Raw genomic sequence first — 23,924 nt, forward strand, 5'->3', positions numbered from 1 at the left:
CTCATAAAACATCAGCTTGATGTAAATAATCTATTCAATGTGTGGTAATGTTTACACGCCCGGGTTTGTAATTACATATGTACAGGGAATCAGCCATATTTGCTGCTATACATTCATATGACATACACAGACCTTGCTGCTGGTTTTACAGTTTAACACAATAGTCATGCTTTACTTACTACTTTAAGTTGGTTGACTTGATGAAAACAAAGTTCTTGGTTAGTATTTGTATATTATAATATTCTATCCTTAGGGCAGATTCAGACCTACCTTGGGCGATCCCACATAACTACCAGCAGTTTGTATCTTGCCAGTCATTCGGTCGATAGGACCAGTGCTCTAGTTCCTAAAGAACCAAATTTGACAGCAGGCAGCAGTAAACCATACTGTAACTCTCATTGCCACCCCATTTATTCTCTATGAGACTGCCACAGGAAAAAGCTAAAAGCAGGCCTCCCCCAAGCCAGTAGGAATGGTAAAAATGCTGTGTTTGGGCCATTCTGAACATAGCCTTAGTGTCTAACGTATAAATATCTATTTGTAATTTATTAACAAATACATGGCAAATCAAGTTTAAAAAAACGTAAAACAAAAACTTAAAGGATTACTCACTTACTTACTCATTACTCAGTGCTCACTTTTTCTATATCACACAAATAAATGTAGAAGAATATTATTAAATGGCAGTGTTGCAGTAAAGCAATTCTGAAAATTGGTGAAGAAACTAGAGAAAATAAGTGAAAGAAGCGGAGTTTCCACATTCCCTCTCATATAATAATGTTTATATATAAGATTTACAGTATGAATTATAGTTCAACAGTCACCCTATGCATGTTGTGCAGGTAGGAACTGACACACAATATATAGTCATACATGAATTGACATTAATTTGATTGGTTTTCTACTCAATCTAATTGATGGGTATAAATGTCCACTACCAAATAAAAATTAACAGACTGTATTCCCACTCACCACATTTCATTCACACCTGTATCTTCAGTATCCATTCACTGTGACTGATTTAAATGCAAATCAATTTCTATATTTGCACATCATCAATCTTTTAATTGTTAAAGATAAGTGTATGTAAGCGTGCTCCAAAATTTGATCAAACTGAAACTGGCTCTGGGGTCGAAAATAACTAAATAAATTTTCCAACCTGACCTACATTGATCATTTTCAGTTGACAAAACTCAGAAATAAAGAACCTATTGATTCTTTGAAATTATTGAATCGAATGCAGGATCAATTGGAATAATCGTCCTATGTATGGACTGACTTAGGATGGCTTTTAGACATATTAGATATTTTAGTAATCAGTACAGGCTTGTATTGAGCCAGGATTGATGTCTAATTGCTGTCAATGTAATTGTAGATTAAAGCTGGAGATACATTTTCTGGGTTATAGGGGCATCATGTCATGAATGATAAATATGAACTTCAATATCAGGGTTACTTATTACATCAGAGGTACATATTCTTCCATAATTATGTGACTTGGTTTGAACATACATAATTGTGTCCTCCAGCCACACCTAGCGTTGCACTTATCTCCGGGAATGATGAGCTACCAGCTAAAATATTCCAGACTTGTCAAGGACCCCAGAACTTTGCCAACAAGCCAGGACAAAGAGTACTAATTACCAGCAAAGTATACTGGTAGTTATCAATCAGAGTTAACCTTTTATCTGAGCAACTGAGCAGTCAACCCCATAATTAGTGATTGGGTATTATGGGTCTGTGCACTTTCCATTTTTCATGTGTTGATAGGAATTTTCCCCTATTCCTTGACTTTATGCTTTAGGTTCACATTCCCCATTGAACAGCGTCATAGTAAAGATAGTAATAGTTGTAATTACTTTTGCCTCTGTGTTTATTTAATGAAAGCCAAAGATACACAAAGCAGTGTATAAAGTACCAAGAGATTATCTTTATGCATAAACAAGTACCCCAGTTGTTCCTTTTAAAATGTATTCTACCTCCAAGCACTTCTAAACAAAGTATTTTCATCAATGTGTTCTGGATTATTAATCAGTAGCTTTTTGTAAATATTTTAACACATTTGTGCTGCATACATACCCCACCTCTGCTTTCCGTATACATATTACCAGCATATGTTAGAGATCAGTAGGCTTGAATTCAATGTCTGGTGCTTAATTCCAGGGCTCATCATGTTTTAATTACACTGTGGCTCGATCAAAACGAGAGAGGTCTTTTCTCTAGGCTGATGGTGGCAAGGAATTATTGCATCTGTTTAACCCCATGATGTGTAACAAGTCATAAATCAATAATCCTGTTCCAAGGCACCCCTGCCTAACAGCTGATGTATCTGGTATTAATATACCAAAATATGGTTGAATGCAAAGGCTCAGAGCGAAATTTGCTTTCTGCACAAACATCTTGTTTTCATGCCTGAAATGTAGAAGTCAGTTTTAAGAGAATTGAGTGAAACGAACATCAAGTCATTAGTTTAAATATTAAAAACATATGCAGCTGTAACAGTTACGTTTGTGATACAACCTGGCAGCCCACACACCTTGTGTATTGTTAATTAACTGGAGGTGATGGGGCATACGGCTGAATTTTTTGCCTCAAACAAAAAAAAGAATAAATATATTGTAATATTGATTTTGGGCTGCCAAACTCGCTATATTAAACAAATGACCTCATTTTTTTCTATGCTAACTATGAGTTCGATGGGAATATATTTATAAATAGAGCTTAATGACGCGGCATAGAAAAGCAGCAATGTTTTGATCCAGGAAGTCGGGGCTTGACGCTTTGTGAATAATGTAGACCTACTTGCTGTAGCTAGATCTGCAAACAGGTTAAAGGTCTTCTCTTCTAAATAGAAGCAGAGTGCAGTTTAAAGTGATTAAAATGTCATTAGTGAAGTATTTCCTTTCTGTAGCTTTCTTTTCTAATACTGTCTAAACTGTAAAGTTGTGGTAAAATATGTTTGAGTAATGTAGCAAAAAAAAAAAAGCACATGGACCTGGGGTGCCACCTTTGACCCTTTAAATATGTTTGTTTTTTTCTTCCCCTGATTATAGAACCGACATCTTTCTGTGTTTCTCAGGCAAAAGACACCTTGAGGATAACAAGTAAGTTATATTATGTCAGGCATTTGGATACAGTGTAGGCTTTATTATTAAGATGGGTCATTTACACATGTTTCATCAGGACCCAGAAGTCAATAGAATAGTGAATACAATAGAAACTACAACCCACTGACACATATGTGCAACATTCTGTAGAACTAGAGAGAACGAGGAATGGAAAAAGCCATATGATTGGTTGAAGCTTAACTCCAGCCAGCCTTTTGAGAGAAGGGTGCAAAGTAGATTGACATGGCTGATATATCCATATACCAATACCTATACCAGTAGTTGTTTTTTTGTATGTTTTAATATTTATGTTAAAATTCAAAAATGCTTTCATGATAATAGATGATGTCATGGTAATCTTCAAATGTGATTTAGTGACAACAATAGTTATTCTGCACAGGTAATATAGAATATTATATGCAAAATATGTAGAATCATCCTATGCCCTAGAGAGATTAAACCCTGAACAGATTACTGTTAAGCCGTATGGCAGAATTATTTAAGTAGCTAATATATTTTGCATTTAATAACTAAGATAGCAATCTCTAAATCTAATCTAATACTAAAAATATAGAAGACAATGTAAAAGTCACATTGAATACACAATACCAGGCTTATGTACTAAAATTTACACCTTCTAATATGTATATTTTCCATTTATATTCTGTTTTTATTCATTATGAACAATAAGAATGAACACCTTGGCAGTCTGGTTAGGTTAATATAGGTTAAAAGACCCCAAGCTAACCATTTACACTGTTCAGCATTCTGTAAATATTCTTTGTTCTTTGTTTGTTGAATCTGTTATTTTTAACGTGGCATCTGAGATAAAAGGATTACATTTGCAAAGATAACTGTGTATGAAATGATTTGCCACTTTTAAAGGATTGTTCTTGGGAATCTTGTCATTTGTTTAAAGGCAGCTGCAACACAACATTTTAATGAGCACTACAGTTAGTCTTACCATTGGCCAAATGGTTATGCAATATCCATTTATCTAAAAGCTTTGCATATTTTTTTTCTCTAGCTAAGTCATTTTTCTCACACATTGACAGCTCTTTACTTCCTCTTGTTTTTCCCTCGGTTTTCTTCATTTATTATTTCACTGACAAGACGGTTGTTTTCTGTATCTTTGTCCTTTTATCTGCTTCGGGATCCCATAGCATATCTCGGTCTTGGTCTTTGGCGCAATTACTTTTTCACAATCTAGCAGTGTAAAATTTCGGGAAAGGGTGCCACTGACACAGTTCCAAATTATGTGAGGTGTTTGATGTCTGCCGCCCCAGCAGCTGCTTCTTAGGGTGTGTCCGGTTCCACACGTTCCATTCGCATGCATTTGAATTGACGCCTCAGGACTTATGTCTTCTTATAGGTCAAGGTTAAAATTAAAGGTCAAGAGTTTTGGTCATGTAAATTTTGTACTTTCTATTTCATTTATTATAGTAAAACTACAATGGATATGATAGGAATAATGGGGAAAAATCACAAAATAATCTGCAGACACACATATATTTGTTTAGCAACCAATGAAAAGTTTAATATCCTTTTTTCAGTATAGTAAGTATCTATCTATCTATCTATCTATCTATCTATCTAGACAGACCCATGGACCGATGGACATATAGCCAATTTAACAAAATATTGTGGACCCTCATGGGTGATGTTAGATCACTTCCATTTATTAAAAAGCCCCAGTGAGGGGCTGCTACAAATTGAAAACAAAATAACACAAATGGTTTAGCAATAAAATTATTTTTTTTAACATACTGGGATTTACCACCTAAGTGGTGTATTTTCAAATTCAGCTATCATTAAGGCTGAATAAGGCCGATATGAAAAGTCAGGCACACCTCGGGGGAGAATCTACAGTGGTTGCCGAAAGACGTTCATGGATCTATTCATGTCTTGACAGATGCATGAATGACCGCTTGCTAAGGGGAAGAGAGCACAGGTATGTTATCCACTTGATTGTCCAATCAGGAGGCTGGTGCTGCACCAAGTTTGGATTTGTTCCCTACTTATTTGAATTTAACAAACAATTGTGGATCTTCTTGGGTTATGCTACATCACTTCCATTTAATACAAAGCCAAAGAGCATTTGAAGGCAGGAATCTGTCTTTTCTTAGTTGCATAGCCCATGGACAATGTATAGCCTTCACCCAACCTGGTAGATTTCAGCCACAGCAAAAAATTATCATTGAGTGTCTAGATAAACCCAAGAACAAAAATGTAATACAATGTAGCTTTCTATGCCTTGGTTGCTGAAGCTGCATTATTTTATTATTTTTTTTCTGTTATTTATACCTGTAACACACCTCCTGTTGTAGGGGGAACAACATTGCAGGAACAACATTGTTATCCTTTCATGCTTTCATAATTTGGACTACATACACCTAACACTTATGTAAATGTCATAACCTGGAAGAATAGCGTTCTGTAATTCACTGGGGACTAGGATTTTAGCTGCAATGACTCTGGATTTCTGGCATAATAAATGTATTTGTTTTGTGCTTGCCAAAAAAATATTTAGCCTGAAAAAAACGTATTTAGCCACCATCTAAATACAAGTGGATTGCATTTTTGCTTCTAGGTTAAAGTGAAAGTCAGTGGTTTATAGCCCATTATTGTTGGCTCATATATTTATCAGAAAAAATAAAACTTTTAGCTTTTTTTTAACTGAGGTATAGGAGCCAAAATATAGGAGTATGATACTAGATGTAAAAGTTAAAAACATAAATTAAAAGAGGATTCTTCACATGAGTCAGAAATCAAAGTAATGAAATCAAGCTAATGAGCAAGCTGTCATGTAAGTAATACACCAGCCAATATCCACTAGATATAACTTGTTTGGATATTTCCACATTTTCTGTTTTAATACATTTTTTGTCTGTTTTATTATGAATCAATATAATAAAATAATTATGATGCTCTACCGTTGTTTATTCTTAGCTATTTATAATTAAACTAAACTGAAACAATTGACATCTTTTAGTTAATACTCGTACCGAGTAGGACTGGTTATGATAATTATGTGGACAGTCAAGGGAAGGCAGTATGGGGATATATTGGTCTACAATTGGGAAAACCCTGAAATAAATAGTTCCTATAGGCTAAAAAAATCACAGTAAGTGTGGTGCCAGCTTACCTATGCTTTCATCACAAATCACAAAAAATAGAAACTGGTCAATGGATTTCCCACCCAATTATTCAATGCCCAAAGGGCCAATCAGTATTTCATATTATTATTCTCTGTAAAAGCATATTACTACTGTTAATTATTAGTGTCAGGATCTTTCCTATGTGTGCCATAATTCATTTTCATAATTGGCTGCATATGTGTCTTTTTTCAACCTGTACTCACGACCAAATAAACAAATCACTACATTGGACATTTAAAAATATATTGAAGGATTTAATCCCAATATCTTATGATAGTATCAGAAGAGATAATGCATCTTTGGTATCCCTGATAAGTACAGATAGTTGTGCAGCATGATTAATATCTGTCCTCCTCCCCAAAGACACAGTCAAGGACGCAGCACTATATATTTGTCCAAGCTTTTGTACAAAGTGCACAACACATTTTCTTCTCTAACACTGTAAAAGACTGCGTGTGTTCTCATCTGAACTCACCAAATGAATTGATCAATTTCCATTTTTTTATGGGGTATGTAAACAAAATATTATATTCTTTTGGAAGTGCTGATTTACATTTTAACAGCTTTAGAGCCCTCTAATGGAATAAGGATTTAATTCATATATTAGAGCAATCAATAAAAACTGAGAAGGACACTTAAACAGCTTCACCCATCTAAGTCTGGCATCATGTTCAGCGCCTAGAAAGTCCTTGACAGACAGTTTACGATGCCTACTTTATAGTAAATCACATCTGGTCCCTTTGTGATAATGCTATTTCTGTATACATATGTATTTTTTAATTTCTCTGATGCATACTTAAGTAAATGCTTTGGATTCTTTTCCTACATAATACATTCTATCTAATTAACAGAAAACAAAACCTTTATATCCTATGATAATGTAAGCAATTTCACTCCTTCAACACCTCCCACCTGCAGTAAAATGTGACAATAAAAACACCACATACAAGTAGAAAAGTTACCTAAAGTAATTAATGGTGGAAGAGAACCAAGATGGGAGTTTTAAAAAGGATTTGTTGCAGTCTCTTACTGTGATGAAAAATAGATAAAATACGCAAAAGGTTTTTTGTTTTCTGGCTGGAGACATCTACTCAAGACAGCCAGCGTAATCAATTCCAACTCAACCAAAGTCTTGGATAGAGACAGGAAGGCCTACCTAACTCTTATCAGGTTTACAATGAACCAAATTGGTCTATTCATAATCTTTTACTTTACAGGCAGCAGGAGATGGCAGTATTGTGAATCGTACAATTTTCAGGACTTTTTCATTGTAGCATCTACCAGAATGTGCCGCCCCGGCAGCCCCATAAATTTGATTCAGAGCTGCTTGCAATCGATTAAACATTTTTTTCTCCCTTCCTTCTTTGATAGATCCCAGAGGAACTTTTAGGCTCTTTTATAGGAAGGTCCCTAGCTTAATAAAGGGTCTGGCTGCAATATTTTTTAGGGGGGCAGAGGCAAATAAAAGTATGAAAACATTTATATACAACTTTGAAAATGCCTGCAAAAGTGTTTTTTTTTATCTAAAACCACTCCTGGATGCCTAGCTACGGACATTGATGAGCTCCTATGCTGCTGGTCTGGACATAGCTTTACTGTGATTCCATACAGATGGGTACAGTGTTTGATTTACATCAAAACAATACAAATAACATTTGGTTACACAGCACCCTAAATGTTTAGTTTATTGAAAGGGTTATACAATATAATAATCATCCAAAAACATTAAAAGAAAAAGAAATAGAGTAAAACAATGTGCGAAATGCGTTGGGGGCGAGACTATAACCTATCTTTGGTACTGCATTAAATGTAAATGCTCTGAATATTTTGGCTTCAATATCTAGATGGAAGAAGCCTAATACTTGTTAGCAGCAACTGACAGTTTCCTTATTGAGTACAAGCTTTAGTGTATTTGAATCTTATGTTTTACTTCTTTTCTTTATGTAATGTTTGAAATAAAGTAGTATAATTTTTAAACAGTATCAGTTTGCCATAAAAAGCCACTTTCTCTTTCCTCCTATATTCAAACAGGTAGGGTTTACACATAACAACCCTTATGAGCTATTCTGGCTTTCGTTATGTTCCTGTCAATAATGATTATCATAACTGGTTCATAGAATTAAAATTGAATATTGAAGATTGGTAGAAAAAATAGCAAACCTGCTAAAAACCATGATATTATAACTGGAAAAAAACTGCCAGGTGCTTTTATTAAAGTGTAATAAAAAAATCCCTTAATTTTTTAAAAATACATCGAAACGTGCTTACCTGCATGCTGTACCCATTTAAAAAACCCATCAGCAGGGAAAAATACCTCTGAATGTGCCAGAATATAATTTAGCTTCAAAGTCTGTGGGCTGACAACACACAACATAGTGTGGACTAATTTGTATAAGCCCTTTCAAGCCTTCTTTTGCTAAACCACTCAGACCGTCTTCATCTGACATGGACCATAATTATTTTGTAGTCCCAACTAATTAGGTAATTGGACTTCTTGAGACAACATCTGTGTGTGCACGGGACTCGGGCAGTTCTAATTTTCTGACACAATCCAATAGTGTTTCTTTTTTGCAGTTATGACCTAGGTGTATGGAAACTCTTTTATCTGTAAATTTAACATACAAGTTATAAAAGTATAAAAGTTGTCTACATTCATTTCCCAGGCAGCTAAAAATCTGGAGTTGCCCTTGCCATGCATGTTTAAAATGAAGAAGCATAGATGTACAGTAGTTTTGATTGGGAGCCAGTAGGTGGGCAACATCCACCCCCAATTATTTGGGTGGTCGTAGTTAGCTGTGGTTAGGAAGTAGTAACCTCACTGCTCCTGACCACCCAATAACATAACTTTACACTTTAATCTGGCATAAAAAATTATGACTTTATTAATATTGACCAGCATTACCTATAGTAATAGTTGCTTAAGTGCACACGTTTAATTAAAAAAAAATATATAAGTTCAATGAATCAGGGTTCAGTTGCAATTTAGCATTCTTTTTTTTATTTAGAAGAACTAATTCAGGTGTTTTTTTACATGATATGCAGGGCATGTGCTTATGCAAAGACCTCATTAGAGCCATTATAGGTGCATTGCAGACAGCCTTAAAGCACACCTAAATCACCTTGTAGGCATTGATAAGTTTATGGACTTTTCAAACAGCATATCAAAGCAGGACCTCATTTCGGTATTTAGTTTGCAAAGGAAATTGTCTCATATTTCTGCTGGACCTTCTAGTGGTTTTGTTGTTCACTGCTGAATACATCACCATAATATCTGGAAATCCTAATTATCTTGATCTTGGGATTTGAGCAAAGCATGTGTGTATTAAGATACCCATCTAGTTTGTGTGCAGCCCAAATATAGGGACTATAAAGAATAAATAAAACCTGTGGACATTTTTAAAGTATATCTATAGTTTCTTTTTACCACTTAGCAACAGATTTAAAGTAATACCCAACATTATCATTATTAGTCTGCAGCCTGGGCTTGATATTTGCTTTAAGCTAAAATCTATCAGAAATTTTTGTAAAATCTTGTAGTGCACACTGTTGTATTGCACACCAAAGTTTCTGTGTAAAAGGCCTTGGAGAGTAGATAAGCATAGCAGTCAGCTATTTGGCAATGCAAATCTCTAGTTTCCATGAGAATGGACATTTAGCACGTCTGCAATGTTCTAATACTACTACTAATAGTATTGAAGACTGTCTGCAAATTGTGCACAGATGGGCAACCTTTATCTCATGTTTGTGGATTCATACCTATGGCTAACCATTAGAGTGTCTTTATTTCTGTCTATTTTCTCCTATAATAAGAGATATTAGCTAGGGATCTACTATATTTTTCTGTAAAGGCCAGCACAGAAGTACATTTTTCAATTTAGTCTCAAGAAACTCTTTATGTGATATAATTTAATCAAATTATAGACCATATAGCAACATTAAGCATGTTTCACATACTTTTTATTTACACCACACAATTAAAGGGAAAATGTGAGACCTATTACAAAACTCACATACCATAAACCCACCCTTGTTTTCTCATGATTTGTTGAACAGGTGTCTAGCGGCTTCATATATCTGAGTGTAACATTGGACATGCACAGTGAATAATTAGTTTAATCCTCACATGTCTTTTTAATTACGTCCACATTCTATTGCCATTACAAACTAGATATGATTTGGCTAATTTTTCCCTGTATTAAACTAGATATTCCAGCCGCCTGCTATTTTAGTATCAGAGCTGTTTCTCCAAGCAAGAAACCTCCTGAAACACTTGACATTGAACTGTGCTGTTATGTGAACAGCTAAACTGATTTTGCTGCAGGAAAAGTCTATGTGGAGCAAGGAAGGACTGTGGGTGATAATAATGGAATTAGTCAATTCTTCATAGAGAGCTGTATTTTTCTTGTATTATGTTTGTATTATATTTTTTTATGGCGGAATAATTAAATGAGCATTTATTGAAGGCTCTGTCTGCTTCACCACCCTCTGCACTTGAACTGTTTTCAGCTCAGCGGAAGCAAGGATATTGACAGTGAATGGGAGTCATTGCTCTTTCCAGTACGGTCAATGCAGAATTATTTTTTATTGTGAAAAATAACTACTATGGCAGGTATAAGGGGATGTGATTGAGCGGAGAAACACTGGTTATTTAATATTATACCACAAAGTGTTAAATCAAGGCTTATTAGACCATTCATGCTTTAAGATGCTAAGATTCTATTGCAACAATGATTTTTCCACCTATTTTAGTTGTTACACAGTAGTGAGACTCTCCATACTTCACACCATAGTTATCAATAGATTAATCTGCCACCACTTACTGAACATGAATGGCATATTTGTTTAACACTTTGCTCAAAGATGTCTTGGAAAACAATTACTGAATGCTCATTCTCATGATCAGTAATTACATTTTTCTTTACTACTAAGCAATATACTGCTACATATACTACTTCTTTTAAATATATATTTAAAATGAGTAAACATTGAAGTAAGTTAACTTTCACATAGCAACCATCCGTGAGCTCTGGAAGTGCTCAACACTTAGGGCAGGGGTCTTTAAACTTTCTCCTTAAACAAGCATTGCTGTGAGCATTAGATTTACCTAGCCCATTGCTCCATTTCATTTTGGTCCCTGAGCTCCTGCCACATGCTTTTATCGACTTAGGCTTGCATTTTACTTATTCTTGTTTACTGCCTTATCTATCCTTGCCTCCATGTGCAATATTACCTTTTGAATGTGTACCATTCTTTTCCACATCTAACTATTGTCCAATTCAGACAGCCAACCCAAGATAACTTGGGCTACCAAGAAAAATTTCTGTTGTGCCCTCACCTTTATTGTTTACCTTTTACTAACAGGAGCAACTGGTATTATACATTCCTAGACTCATGTTGGTATTATACATGTATTGATTCCATCATCAATTAATATCAATATTCACTGCAGTAAATTTAAAAGATTTCCCATTTTATATCATTTTTAAAAAAGAAAATGTATTTAAAATATAATAAATTGCGTTACATGTATAAACCACATCTTCATAATTTTATATCTCATTCTTTTTTTAGTCTGTAAATGTAGATTGTAAAATGAATTATTTTAGAAGTATAAAACATGATGAAGTACAGAAGATGCCATTGCTGACCTCCCTCGCTGACCTCCCTTGCAGTTATTTTGATCTTTAATACATGCTGAGTATAATCAAGATAATTCATAAAGCAACACCACTCCTTAAGGTTACAGGTCTCCCTATTTCAGTTAGTAAACCAGAAGAAAACCTCCAATTCAAGTGAACGTGATTTTTATGAATCCTGCTTGTTTGTCAGTATTTTATAATGGCTGGCAGCTATGTGCAATATACTGGCAATGCTTTATAATGGCTGCCTACTCCTAGAACCAAAGGCCATAATTCCCCCGTAATAAGATTTATGCGTCCTTTAGCTACCACACGGTAACATTTTCAGTTTCCAGTCATGTCATTTGCAAAGAGAAATAAAAATATATTCAGATTTATTTGTTTAACAATAGAAAACTGAGTAAAAGGGTCATCGTCTATAAAAATTGGAAAAATAAATATTTTAAACAAGGCAAACACTTCCTTTTTTTCTGCCATCAAATCCAATATTTCTGCCAAATAACATTTGCTTGTTATGCTCTGAAATTTTATTCTACCCTTTTATCTCTGTAGAACGATGGACATCACAGTTTAGAAGTAACATAATTTGATGCTATTTAACAGTCTTATATTTCTGGCAACATATTAATGTACAAATCAGTGGCAGAGCTAATATCATTGCATGGCAAGTGTGTATTGAAGTGAAGGCCTGACATACGTCAAGTCTCACAGTGAAAGTCATTTTGATGAATCTGCCACACTAAATCACAGCATGACTTTCACTAACATAGCCCAGCACATATTTTTTTTAAAGGCCTGGGTCCTGCTACATGTGAAACGAGATGCAGCAGGTTCTGACATAAAGAATAAAGATCAAACCGTCTAGACTTCCTACGGTGATGACATTGATGCAGAAATCATTAACACTCTAAGCTTTTTGCAGTCGTGATAAAATATTTAGGAACCATTCTGCTTTTGCCAACTGTACCACTCTTTACAGTACACCATGCCTGGGGTATTACTGCCTTCAAATATTTAATAATGTTAGTAAGGTCATGCTAATGTGCTTACTTGGGGAACCCGCATGAAGCAGTTTTGTCGTTTGATGTCACAGCCAAGCAGCAACAGGTGTGGAAATGCTATCCACAGCAATTACCTTTCACTTCACAGTGTGTGACTGAACGCTGTTCTTGTAATGCTGGCCCCACTGGAAGAGGTAAAGTAATCCCTGGTAAGGCTATCTGCAGAATACGATTACAGTTTAGTCACAGTACTGCACCAAGCCCTACCGCAGCGACAAAGTCTACAGATGACCCCGGGAGTTGGGGCATTTATTAGGACGCAGTTGATTCTTATAACACTTTGCGTGTTAACCTTCTGGAAAACAATTTTCAACAGGGCAATCCTTGGGGTCCAACTAGCTGTGCTTGAAATGTTCTCAAGGTTACTGGAGATGTTCATACAGATCTATTGAACAGACATTAAATCTCTCTGAACCTCACTTAAATGGTGCTTATTGACAAGCTCATAGGCATTTCTATATAAAGCCATAGTCTTCATGAGAGTCATTTTACACCCAGTCCTTCCTAAGAATCACCCACCATTAACATCGTAAAAATGTAGCCGCGCTTCTCGGTGACTTTGACAAAAGCTGATGAGAGTTTTATTATTATCTGAACATTTTTCTTAATGAATACAAAAAAACTATGAATATTTTTTATTTAAAATAAAAGGACAACCTTGCTGTTTTAAACAAGTAAAGATGTGTACATACGGTAAAGACCCAAATTACCATTTTTCTTAGATAAATCTTTTTCTTTGCATGCAAAATACTGCCATTATCCTGAAAAGTTTAAGTAGGGTAACAGATTATGACTTCTGTTCTTCAAACTTAAGCTACGTACACACGGCAGATTTTTATCGCCCCATAATCGGCATCGGCCAATTATCGGGCGAAAATCTGCCGTGTGTAGAGTCGGTGTCGTCCATCGTCCGGACGACCGACCTGCCGGATCCACGGACGATGGACGACAGCCGATCGTAATGAAAGGGAAGGGGGAGAGCGCACAGCAGGGTGCCGCTCCGTCGCTCTCCCCCTCCCCTCTCCATAGAGCATGAACGGTGCTGTATGTACAGCATCGTTCATGCATCTTGCAGCCCCTTGTCGTTGGAAAGGATCGTGAAAGATCCTTTCCAACGACAAAAATTGCAAGTGTGTACGCAGCTTTAGTAGCAAGAACTTGTTGGTACATTGCGTATCATCAAGTTACTTATACTATGCTGACTGAGGGACAAGCATGTTCCCTCTCTCTCTTACAAAGAGGAGCCTTCCAATACAGGACAAATCGGGACAGTTCCAAAGAAAGCATTCATTATAAGGCCCCCAAAACCAATGACTTACCACATGGGTTATACGTGAACTTGTTAACAGGCCAGAAGCTTTGGAAATATGTTCAGCAATGTATGTGATCCATCTGAGCCCTGTCTGATATATAGCCAATTCTCTGGTTTTACTTTTATATGCTTCATTTAAGCAATAAACCTTGATCAACAACCATTCACGGACCTGTTAATTGACAGATCAACACAAATAACTTTCTGGAGTTAAGGGACAATTTTAATTTTTGTGACCTTACCTCTAAGTGGCTGCCTTCTAAATAAATACTTGCCTTTGGCAGTGCTTTGTGGTTATTCACTATGCAACATGTACACCATTTAACCCTTTCATCCTTTTGGCTAGTTTATACTCATGATGGCCGTCAAACATCCAGAGGAGCATGGCACCAAGGCTGAAGATACATGTTTATGTAAGTGACATGGTAAAGACAACTTCACTAAAAGTGAAGTTAGTCCTAATTTTCAACTCCAGTGCTTACAATAGTAAATGTATTTTTAAAATGTACTGGTTTGAAGGTTATCTGATCACAAAATTCCCTAATGAAAGAGAAAGTTCCTGAATTTGGCCACATACAAGTTTTGAACCAGTAGCCAATCTACAGAAAGTTGATTTCAGACTCCTTGTTTGTTATGAGTTATTTAAAATACTGCTCTTTGTACTGTTGTAAAACATAACCCTATAATTTAGAATGACTACAACGTGTCCCTCCGACATATGAATCTGTTAACTAGAAGATAAACTACTGTTGCATGCTTGCTATTCCTTCCCCAGATCAGACCTCAGTTTCCTACATAAGTGCAGTTAAATTATATGATGTTATCAGGGTAACAGCAAAGTTGACACTTAGAAATTGGGAAAATTCTACTCGTGGTTTCAGGTTTTAAATCTATTTAGGCCCTAAGAGGAAAAACTTCCCAAGCGGTTCCTATTTTCTTTCTTCACTAAATCACCTACACACCGGACCAATCTTCGTATTTAAATTTGCCCAGAACAGCAAAGGGATTTTATTTCCCGGATTACTTTATATAATTACTCCTCATATACCTAGTAGACACGATCGTCTGCTGATAAAAGAGACTAGAAAATGCACAGATATTGCTGGTTTTGCTTGGAGCACGAATAACTGTCCAAATGTTTTGCCTAAAGCCCAGAAGCAATTAGGAAACATCCTGACAACAAATCCAGACAGACTCATTACTCATGATTTACAAATACTTTCCTGAGGACTAAAAAACACGTTTCGGACGTGTGTTTGGAAGCCTGAGGGCATAACTAGGGCACGCAACATTTCTCTAAATTAAATGGTAAGTGGTTGGTTTTGGAACACACAGAGATAGGAAATTTAATAGACTTCACTCTGCTCAAAATGTACCCCCTTTTTTCAAATTCTCAGGATGATAACCATATTAATTACACCCTTGTGGTGAGGATCCATATTAAGTTCTGCTTGTCGCAAAACGTTTCCGATAACAGTTTACAGTCTCCTCCTGGTTAAGTTTGTGGAAATTTAAGTAGTAGGAACAACACCTGTCCCTGAGTTAGATCCAGCAGACAGAAATCACGCACCTGATAATTACCTATGGAATTGGTATTGGATTTTATGAGGCAGCACAGAGCAATATGGATAGCGCAGAGCCAATTCTATTACAGTGGATGTTCTAATCTAAAGTGTGTTTGGTTTTAAGTAATTGTAATTTAGTTTAACAGGCAAGTTTTTATGTATGCATACAAAATGGGGCATCTTAGAATGGTTAAGTAATTGTTAAGGGGGTTCTTTTTAGGTTCATGAAAATGGAAGCTGTGAAATCATATTTTACCTGTATATGACATCATAGGTTGTCAAGTTTGGTATAATGCATTATGTAAAAACATAATGATGCATCTTATCAATGGGACCCTAATGGTGGATAAGCCCAGTCAACATTGCCCCCCACTAAAAAAAAAAAAAAGCTTTAGCAGATGCTAAAGACAAAAATTTTTTTAGAAGGGGACATTGTTGGTAAGGCATTTTGATCACCTGGGTCCCTTTGGCAAGATTTCCCATTACTTTCTGTTTTGTAGACAGGAAGTTATAGTAGCAAAGCAAAATACAATCCTCCTAGTTGTGAGTTTAACAAGTGTCATTTTTTAGAGACAACCTTCATTCCTGTTCTGGTATAAATTCAGAATGTTGGATTGAATCTTAATTGCAGTTTAGTACCATTGTTTTTTAGGACAAAAAGAGAGTGTGAATCTACAAAACAAACCTTTATTCTATATCTAAATCTAAAACAAAAAGATTGGGCTTTAGACTAACCTAAACTTTCAATATAATGTAAAAAAAACCTTTATTGGGCCCATTATATGGTAGGAAATTTATTGATTGTTCCTGAATAATTGCAAAAAAGTTAAAACACATTGCAACCTGTCCAAATATGTAATTTTAATACTTGAACATCCAGGAGTATGTTATTGGCCTAATATTGCACAGAACACAGTCAAAAGAACAGTCAACCTAATTTAGTTTAGTACAGATGTTGCTGAGTGAGCAACTCAACAAATATTCTTTTAGTAAATTAACCCCAGTGACTGCAGAACTAGAGCAAAATAGAGTTTATAATCTTTTAACTCATTTATTTTATTTTGTTTTTTTAATTCTCCAAGTCTGAAAGTAAGAGTATTATGACAACACTCCAACTTAGACAATTGGGGAAGGTTGTGTATTAGTTTTTCCCTACCCCTGAACAGCTGCTGTAATGTATACATTACCGTTAATAAGAGAGATCAACAGCAAGGTGCAAATTCTTTTTTAATGTATAGGTCTTTGTATTTCCAGTTTCTTGTGTTGTCAAACAGCTGTTAGCAAGTTATGTTACTGCAAAGTGAGAAAGACAGTTGTTAATATGCTAGATCTGACCAGCAGTAAAAATGGTATCAGATAATTAGGGGAAAAGACATGCACTTAATGTACATTTTCTCCAAGTGCTCATGTCATTCTTTTCCTTTATAGGAAGCTGGCCTTTATGCACTCTTTGAGCCTAGATTTTTTTTTTCATGATTGAACATGAGTCGTTCTTATTATCTGGCTCCTCATTTCCTTTGAGCCATTTGGGCCTTTTTAAATCCCTTTGCTGCCACAGAAGTAGAAAGGCCGTCCTGTTCTGAAGCCATGTGACAAAGTAGGGGCTTGGGCAATCAGCATTAATTATGGGCTAAGTTGTGCTAAAATGACAGCTCAGAGCTGAAATATTACAAAGATGCTGTAAGCTTGAATTCCTTCTATTGAATCAGCCTTTCAGGGTCAAGTGGAATAAAGGAGCTCAAACACTCCCTTTCCTGAAATGAAAAGGCTGCATTACTCTCTGAGACAGCAATCAGTAGATGTGTTTTTGTTTCTTAAACTAAATGCAGTATCAATTCCAGATCACATCGCCTTACATAGAGCTCCTTTGGGGATTACAGGGACTATTTGCCTAACTTTCAGGGTATATAGTGAAAAAAAAAATAAGACTAGTATCTTTAAAAAAGCTATGCTTAGTAACCATTTTCTAGGATTATGATTATTATTTTCTGACATTTATTCTGTATCTAATACTATAGTTTTCTAGTTCTCCCGTTTGTGTTTTTTACAGAGAATATTTGATAGTAATTTTATTCATTTCTAAATTCTTCACCCCCTTCCCCACTACCATTACCTGTAGATGATGATTGGAAGCTTTGGTAAATCTATTGTTATGTTAGGAAACATTCACATATTTAGATTTTTTTTTTAACAATTCTTACTAACTTTCATTTAGATTTAGTAAATTACAGTTTTAGGCTTTCAAGCCCAGACCATGGGCATTTAAGCATTTAAATATTCTTAACAAGCAGAAAAGTGCAAACTGACCTCTGTAGCTATACGCACTGGTAAGCAATTCTTCCAGGAGTTTCCCAGAACAGGCACCTAAGTCACCCAAATTGGCAACCCAACTGATCTCGATCCTTTCCTGCAGTGACTTGACAGTCTTCCAGCCTTCTAATCTGTAATCCCAAGCAGTTGAAGTGCTTCTGTGCAGTTACAGTTTAAACTTGACTAAATAAAGAAACCTTTTTGAGGGCAACTGATATGGTTGCATTTCAAATTTCTAATTGACCTGCTTTAACATAACGATTGTAAATCTCTCAAGTGTTTCAAACTTCAGTTCTATTCATATTTAACCATTTCTTATTTCGAGACTATTCTAATTGTACATCATTTTCTTATATTGGTATAGAAGTTATAATTATAATATATGGTGATATAGTTGCAAGTAGGATGCAATTTAGTGAACCAATGCCTTTAAATTACAGTCACCTAAAGTAAGCCATATATTTAATGCTAGAAAAGTGTTTATAATATGCCTCTTTTTCATCACCGAAAAGCCTGCAAAAAGCTCATTTAAGTGGTATTAGCGAAACTGTTATACTACCAAGTACACTTTTCTGAACAATGTATCTATAATTTTATGGAAACTGCACTGAAAGGCCTGCATTTGAAATGTTATTAGGCAAATTTTGAACTATACAATACAACTCAGGAGGGCTGAAGATGTTGTTTAATTGGAACTCATCTTTGTGTTTTTAATTAGAATTTCACTGCTCTCCTGATTCCAGCCAGAGGCTCTTATATCGTAATATGGAAGTGGCAGGAGTGAAATGAAATTGTATTCCTTAATACTTTAAATGTCACTCGTTGGTCATCACCTACTGAGCCATTGTGTGTGCAGATCATTTGCTGCAATGTATGGTACCTATATTTGAACAAAAAGAAAATCATTTTCATATAATAGCTACATATTGTATAGTAATAATGTCTACCTATATTGATGTCAGAGTATAAAAGTAAATGCTAAGAGCAGGTATTAGAAATGAAAGCAAGTAGCACAAGGTGTCACTTACCTTTGTGGTATTGGATGTTCTACCTGCTCTTTTGGGTTTTGCCAGCTACACACCATAGCCCATTTCATATAAATAGAAATGGCCACAATGTGCACAGCACAATGGTGTGTAGTTGAGAAGGGATTGTGATATATGATCTCCTTTATAAATGAGCCCCTAACTGTTGTTTACTTTTAGGCATTTGAACAATGCACTGTGATAAAACATATCAAGGTACATTGAGTTTTGAATTGCGGTGTCCATCCTTAAAAAGGGCACTTCAATGCACATAGGCAACACATCCTAACACACATTAATTTAATTAATTTTTCAGCACCACAATGCATATGGTAACAATACTGACTCACTGTAGCTCTGGCTGTCACTTCTCTACCTATGCAGCATATGGAAGTGTGTACGCACCTTAACACATGATAATACACTGGGTCAGACTTATTGAATGGACTTGAAGCACAACTCACCATTCCAGTTTATTGAAGTTCTCCTCTGTGTCTCCCTGAAAAGTAATATCAAACAGCAGAAACATGTTTTCATTCTTCCTTTTATTGTTCAGCGTCTTTTCCTAATACGTTTCAATTTCCAAGATTCAGCTACATGATGGGTATGGTTAATATTGACTTCCAGGGTACTTCCTGATTGAAAAAGTGTTGGATTCTGGAATGATTATGTGTATATTTAAACATCACTACTATTTTTTAGATTAATAATATAGGTCTCATATATAAAAGATACAGCACAAGAACAAATAGTGTTAGATTTAATGTAGAATTCGTTCAGATTGTGTTATCTGTCTAGTGGAAGGAGGAAAATGAATGTTGACATCTTCCTGGAATGTACAGCACATTTTACTTATACATTCATTTTTACTGAATTTCTATATGAGCCTTGGCCACTGCTGCCCAAGTGTAGTAAAATGACTATAAACAAAGCTCTCATTGCAAATGTATTGATCCATAAAATATTGGGCTTAGCACATATTCATTAGAAACCTGTATTTAAATCATGTTACCACTTTTCCTGTGTTATAAACAAAAAATTAGATTCTTTTTTCACAGTATTTATATAGCGCCTACATATTATGTAGTGCTGCACAAAGTCCATAGTCATGTCACTAGCTGCCCCTCAAAGGGGCTTACAATCTAATGTCCCTACCATAGTCATATGTGTTTAATACAGTCTAAGGTCAATTTTGGGGAACAGCCAATTAACCTAACTGCATGTTTTAGCAATGTGGGAGGAAACGGGAGTACCCAGAGAAAAGCCACACAAACACAGGGAGTACCTGCAGTCTCCATGTAGATATTGTCCTGGCCAAGATTTGAACCTGGGACCTAGCACTGCAAAGTTCAGAGTGCTAACCCCGTGAGTTTGCCCATGAAAGAATTGTGAATTCTTTATTCAATGACACAGTACAAACCAGCACAATAGCTAAAATGTGGACTTGCCACCATTTAATGTAGCCAATGATAAGAACTTTTATTATTATTGGTTCCTTAGACATTTATGCCTGTCCAAAAACTTCACAAATCAAATTGTTGGGTTTATTTTACTTCACCAAAATAAATGATAGATTGCCATAGTCTACTTTTTGCCCCAGGAGTAGACTGTCTTTTTTGGAACATTCAGCAAATGAATGGTGACTGAACCTAACACATTGCCCTTTACCTTATTGGAGTTTGTCTAAACCTTTTCTATTTCTTTAATTTAAATGATTAAATATCCATCTTCTATGCAAACCACCCTGTTCCTATTTTGGAAAATAACTGCTCTTTACCTGCTTTCCAGTCCTATATTGCACTAACCATCTGGTACGCCCATGCACTTTAGCAGATACCACCAGACAAAGTGGAAGGGATTAAGCAGCATTTTCACATTATTTGTCTATGATATGAATGCTGCTATAGAAACTTCATCTCCCATGAACACAAGCTGTCAATCACTAATCCAGTGAGTGGAGATAGACCTAGCTAGCTGCCTATTGACAAGCTGGAGGCTTAGGAATTAAAGGCAACATCAATGTAAGCTATACTCACCCTAATTATCCTCCCATACCCTGATGTCCTACCAGGAACAACAGGGAGAAAGTGACTACGCTGCACTAAATTGGTTGTGACAGGCAGAGCATTGTCAGCCTAATCAAGCAAATGTATAACCAACGGTTTTTCCGGCAAAATCAATAGGTAGTTACATGATACTGCAGGACATTTTGTAGAAACAGAGAAGTAAGTCTTTTTGTTGGTGGTGGACTGTATAAGTCTTATGTTTTGACAATTATTTTATTTTAAATTTATTTTTTGTAGTTTATTAAATATAATACTAAAATTATTTAGGTTAAACAATACCTAATGATCATGCCAAAAAAAAATAATTGATTACTTTCTATGTATTCTTTCTGTGCTGCACAAAACAGGAACCCTACTATTTATGTTTAGGAGGAGGAGGTGCTTGTAGTCCTATCTTAAAATGTTGTTTCTCCATAGATATGGAACAGTGAGGGAGCATGGCCACCCTAGGATGGGAAATAAAGTATTCTCCCCAGCCCCTTCTAGCCGGGCAAACCACCCGGCAGTTTTCAGTAACCACCCAGCTTTTTTTGGGTGGTCAACACTAAAGTGATTACTGTCAGGATCACTAGTTAAAAATAAAGATAAAAAGCCTGAGAAAAAGCAAACCGTTAAAGCCACCACATCAAAGAACTAGGACACAATACTACACTCATTTATTCTCTTCTTTGTATTTTTTAGATACATTGTAAACACATCCTGCTGTCCAAGAACAATAGCCTTTGTTTCACTTAAAGTTACATTTTTATTTGTAGCTGTTTACCAGGCTGTACAGTGCTACACAGGATGCTAATGTTTTAAAACTACAGATAATGATAATAATACTATCAACAATAATACTATTATTATCATTATTTTTTGGGAAACCCATAGTACCACTTTATTATGTTCTTTTAAATGTAGTTCTTTTTTTTCTACCAGATAAATTATTCCTATTGCAAACAAAATTACTTTTTGAGAACACTACTTTTACTGTTATTTTTCTGACTTGATTGACAATTACTGTGCTGATGAATAACAAAGCGACTGCTATTAGTGTAAAAAGCTCATCTATTCTTTACAGAATTTATATTTTTGTCTTCCATGAACAATTAAAATGCAGTCCCCATTTATATTAATTAAGCCAACGGTACTCGTTAAGGTATGTTTTGATGTTAGTAGAATAGGTATAACTTGGCACATAGTTCACATTAAGGTTACCTCGTGTAGATAATTATGAGTTGGCTCTTGCTTTGGTGTTCACATACTTTTCATTTGATAAAATAGCATGTACAGTATGTTAACCCTGCAAACACTACGCAAGTGTCATCCTATTATGAAAATTACATATTTTGTTAGCAGTCATTATCGCTAATAGCATATTCATATCACAGAAGATATGACCAGCTAGTAGATGTTCCATACATTAGAAATAATTAAAGAGCTCTTCCCTTCCCACAGAATCTTTCATTAAATATTACAAAGGAATTGATTCAGCACGTATAAAAATTAATTGCTGTAAAGTGAGGGTTATCTAGAATTTCTACCAATTATAAATAGAAACAATCAGCCACTGTCCATGTACTTGTGCATAGTATTTTATTTATTTGCCTTCTTAAAGTAACATACTAAGGAACAAATGAAATCAGTCAGTGATTTTTTTTATTCTGTTGTATACAGGGCTATGTCTACTTTGTTTTATTGATCTACAGTTGCAAACTTTTACTGTTTCAACCACTTTGTTCAATCCCATAACTCTACCACCTATCTCTTCTGCCTGTCCCAATGTCTACCTTGTGGATAATTGGTTTCACACAAGCTGTGGTTCAGCAACCTCCAGTACTGCACCTGACCAGCTGGTTGAGCCCATGGTTTGACTTTGACTTACTTTTTTATGGACATCCTTCTAAGACAAGTTCTCACTAGTTATTTACCTTGCCTGTATTGGTTTAATATGCCTATTTCTTAATGGGGTATTGTTACAAATGCATGAAATTTCCCTAAACAGTGTCTACCAAAAATGAAAAGTTGTTGCAGGGGCCATCAAACCTCTACTAGTATAATTCTCATTCAGTACAATGTTTATGCACTGAGCTTAACAGAGAGCAGTTAGCATGCAATGAAAGTGACTCAGATGCCTAAAGGCTTTCAAAGTTTACAATTTGGTCCTCTGAGAATATCTCTTGCAAATATCACGGAACTAATTTGTATCAGGACAAACTAGTGCAAAAATGGCTCTAGATGATCTAGAAGGATAAGCTGTTTTGCCCTTATTGAGTTAATGGATTTCTCTTTATTTAAGTGTTGTGGTTAATCTAAGTGACATTTCATTCTGTGCATTTCAGTCCTGTGAACAGTTTAGTACTGTACTGACAGAGGAACTTTGAAATAACCCCATATAATATTTATCAAGTTTATGCTCTCTTTCACTGTACCCACTCAAAAACCATGTCTATGTTCTTCTTCACTGTCCATCAGTGCTTTTCCTTCTTGGCTCACTTAGTTACCATGTATCTGCTCAGTATTACTATCTCTCACTCAGCTACAATGTTTGTGATATCCTTCATTATAAATGATTTGTGATCTCCTTCACTGACCCCATTTCTCCATCATGTGCATGTGTGGGTGTGCCTGCTCTTCCAAGTTTTATCAGTTTCGCCCATCCTGCTGGCCAGTCAAGAAATAGACTCTTAATCATCCTT

General features: G+C 35.6%; 1 protein-coding gene across 12 annotated transcripts in view; it reads left to right on the forward strand.

The window, feature by feature from the left end:
- TENM3 (teneurin transmembrane protein 3) overlaps positions 1-23,924 on the forward strand; it is a 699,726-nt gene that overhangs the window by 295,909 nt on the left and 379,893 nt on the right. For 11 of the 12 annotated variants that reach the window (XM_072406090.1, XM_072406089.1, XM_072406092.1 and 8 more), the window contains one exon: positions 3,054-3,104. The exons of the other annotated variant lie outside the window; for it this stretch is intronic. In XM_072406090.1, coding sequence (XP_072262191.1) covers positions 3,054-3,104 — 51 coding nt within the window. The remainder of the gene's footprint in view (positions 1-3,053; positions 3,105-23,924) is intronic. 12 annotated transcript variants of the gene reach the window in all.

The sequence above is a fragment of the Pyxicephalus adspersus genome, chromosome 3 (assembly GCF_032062135.1).
Source record: "Pyxicephalus adspersus chromosome 3, UCB_Pads_2.0, whole genome shotgun sequence".
NCBI classification, from domain to species: domain Eukaryota; kingdom Metazoa; phylum Chordata; class Amphibia; order Anura; family Pyxicephalidae; genus Pyxicephalus; species Pyxicephalus adspersus.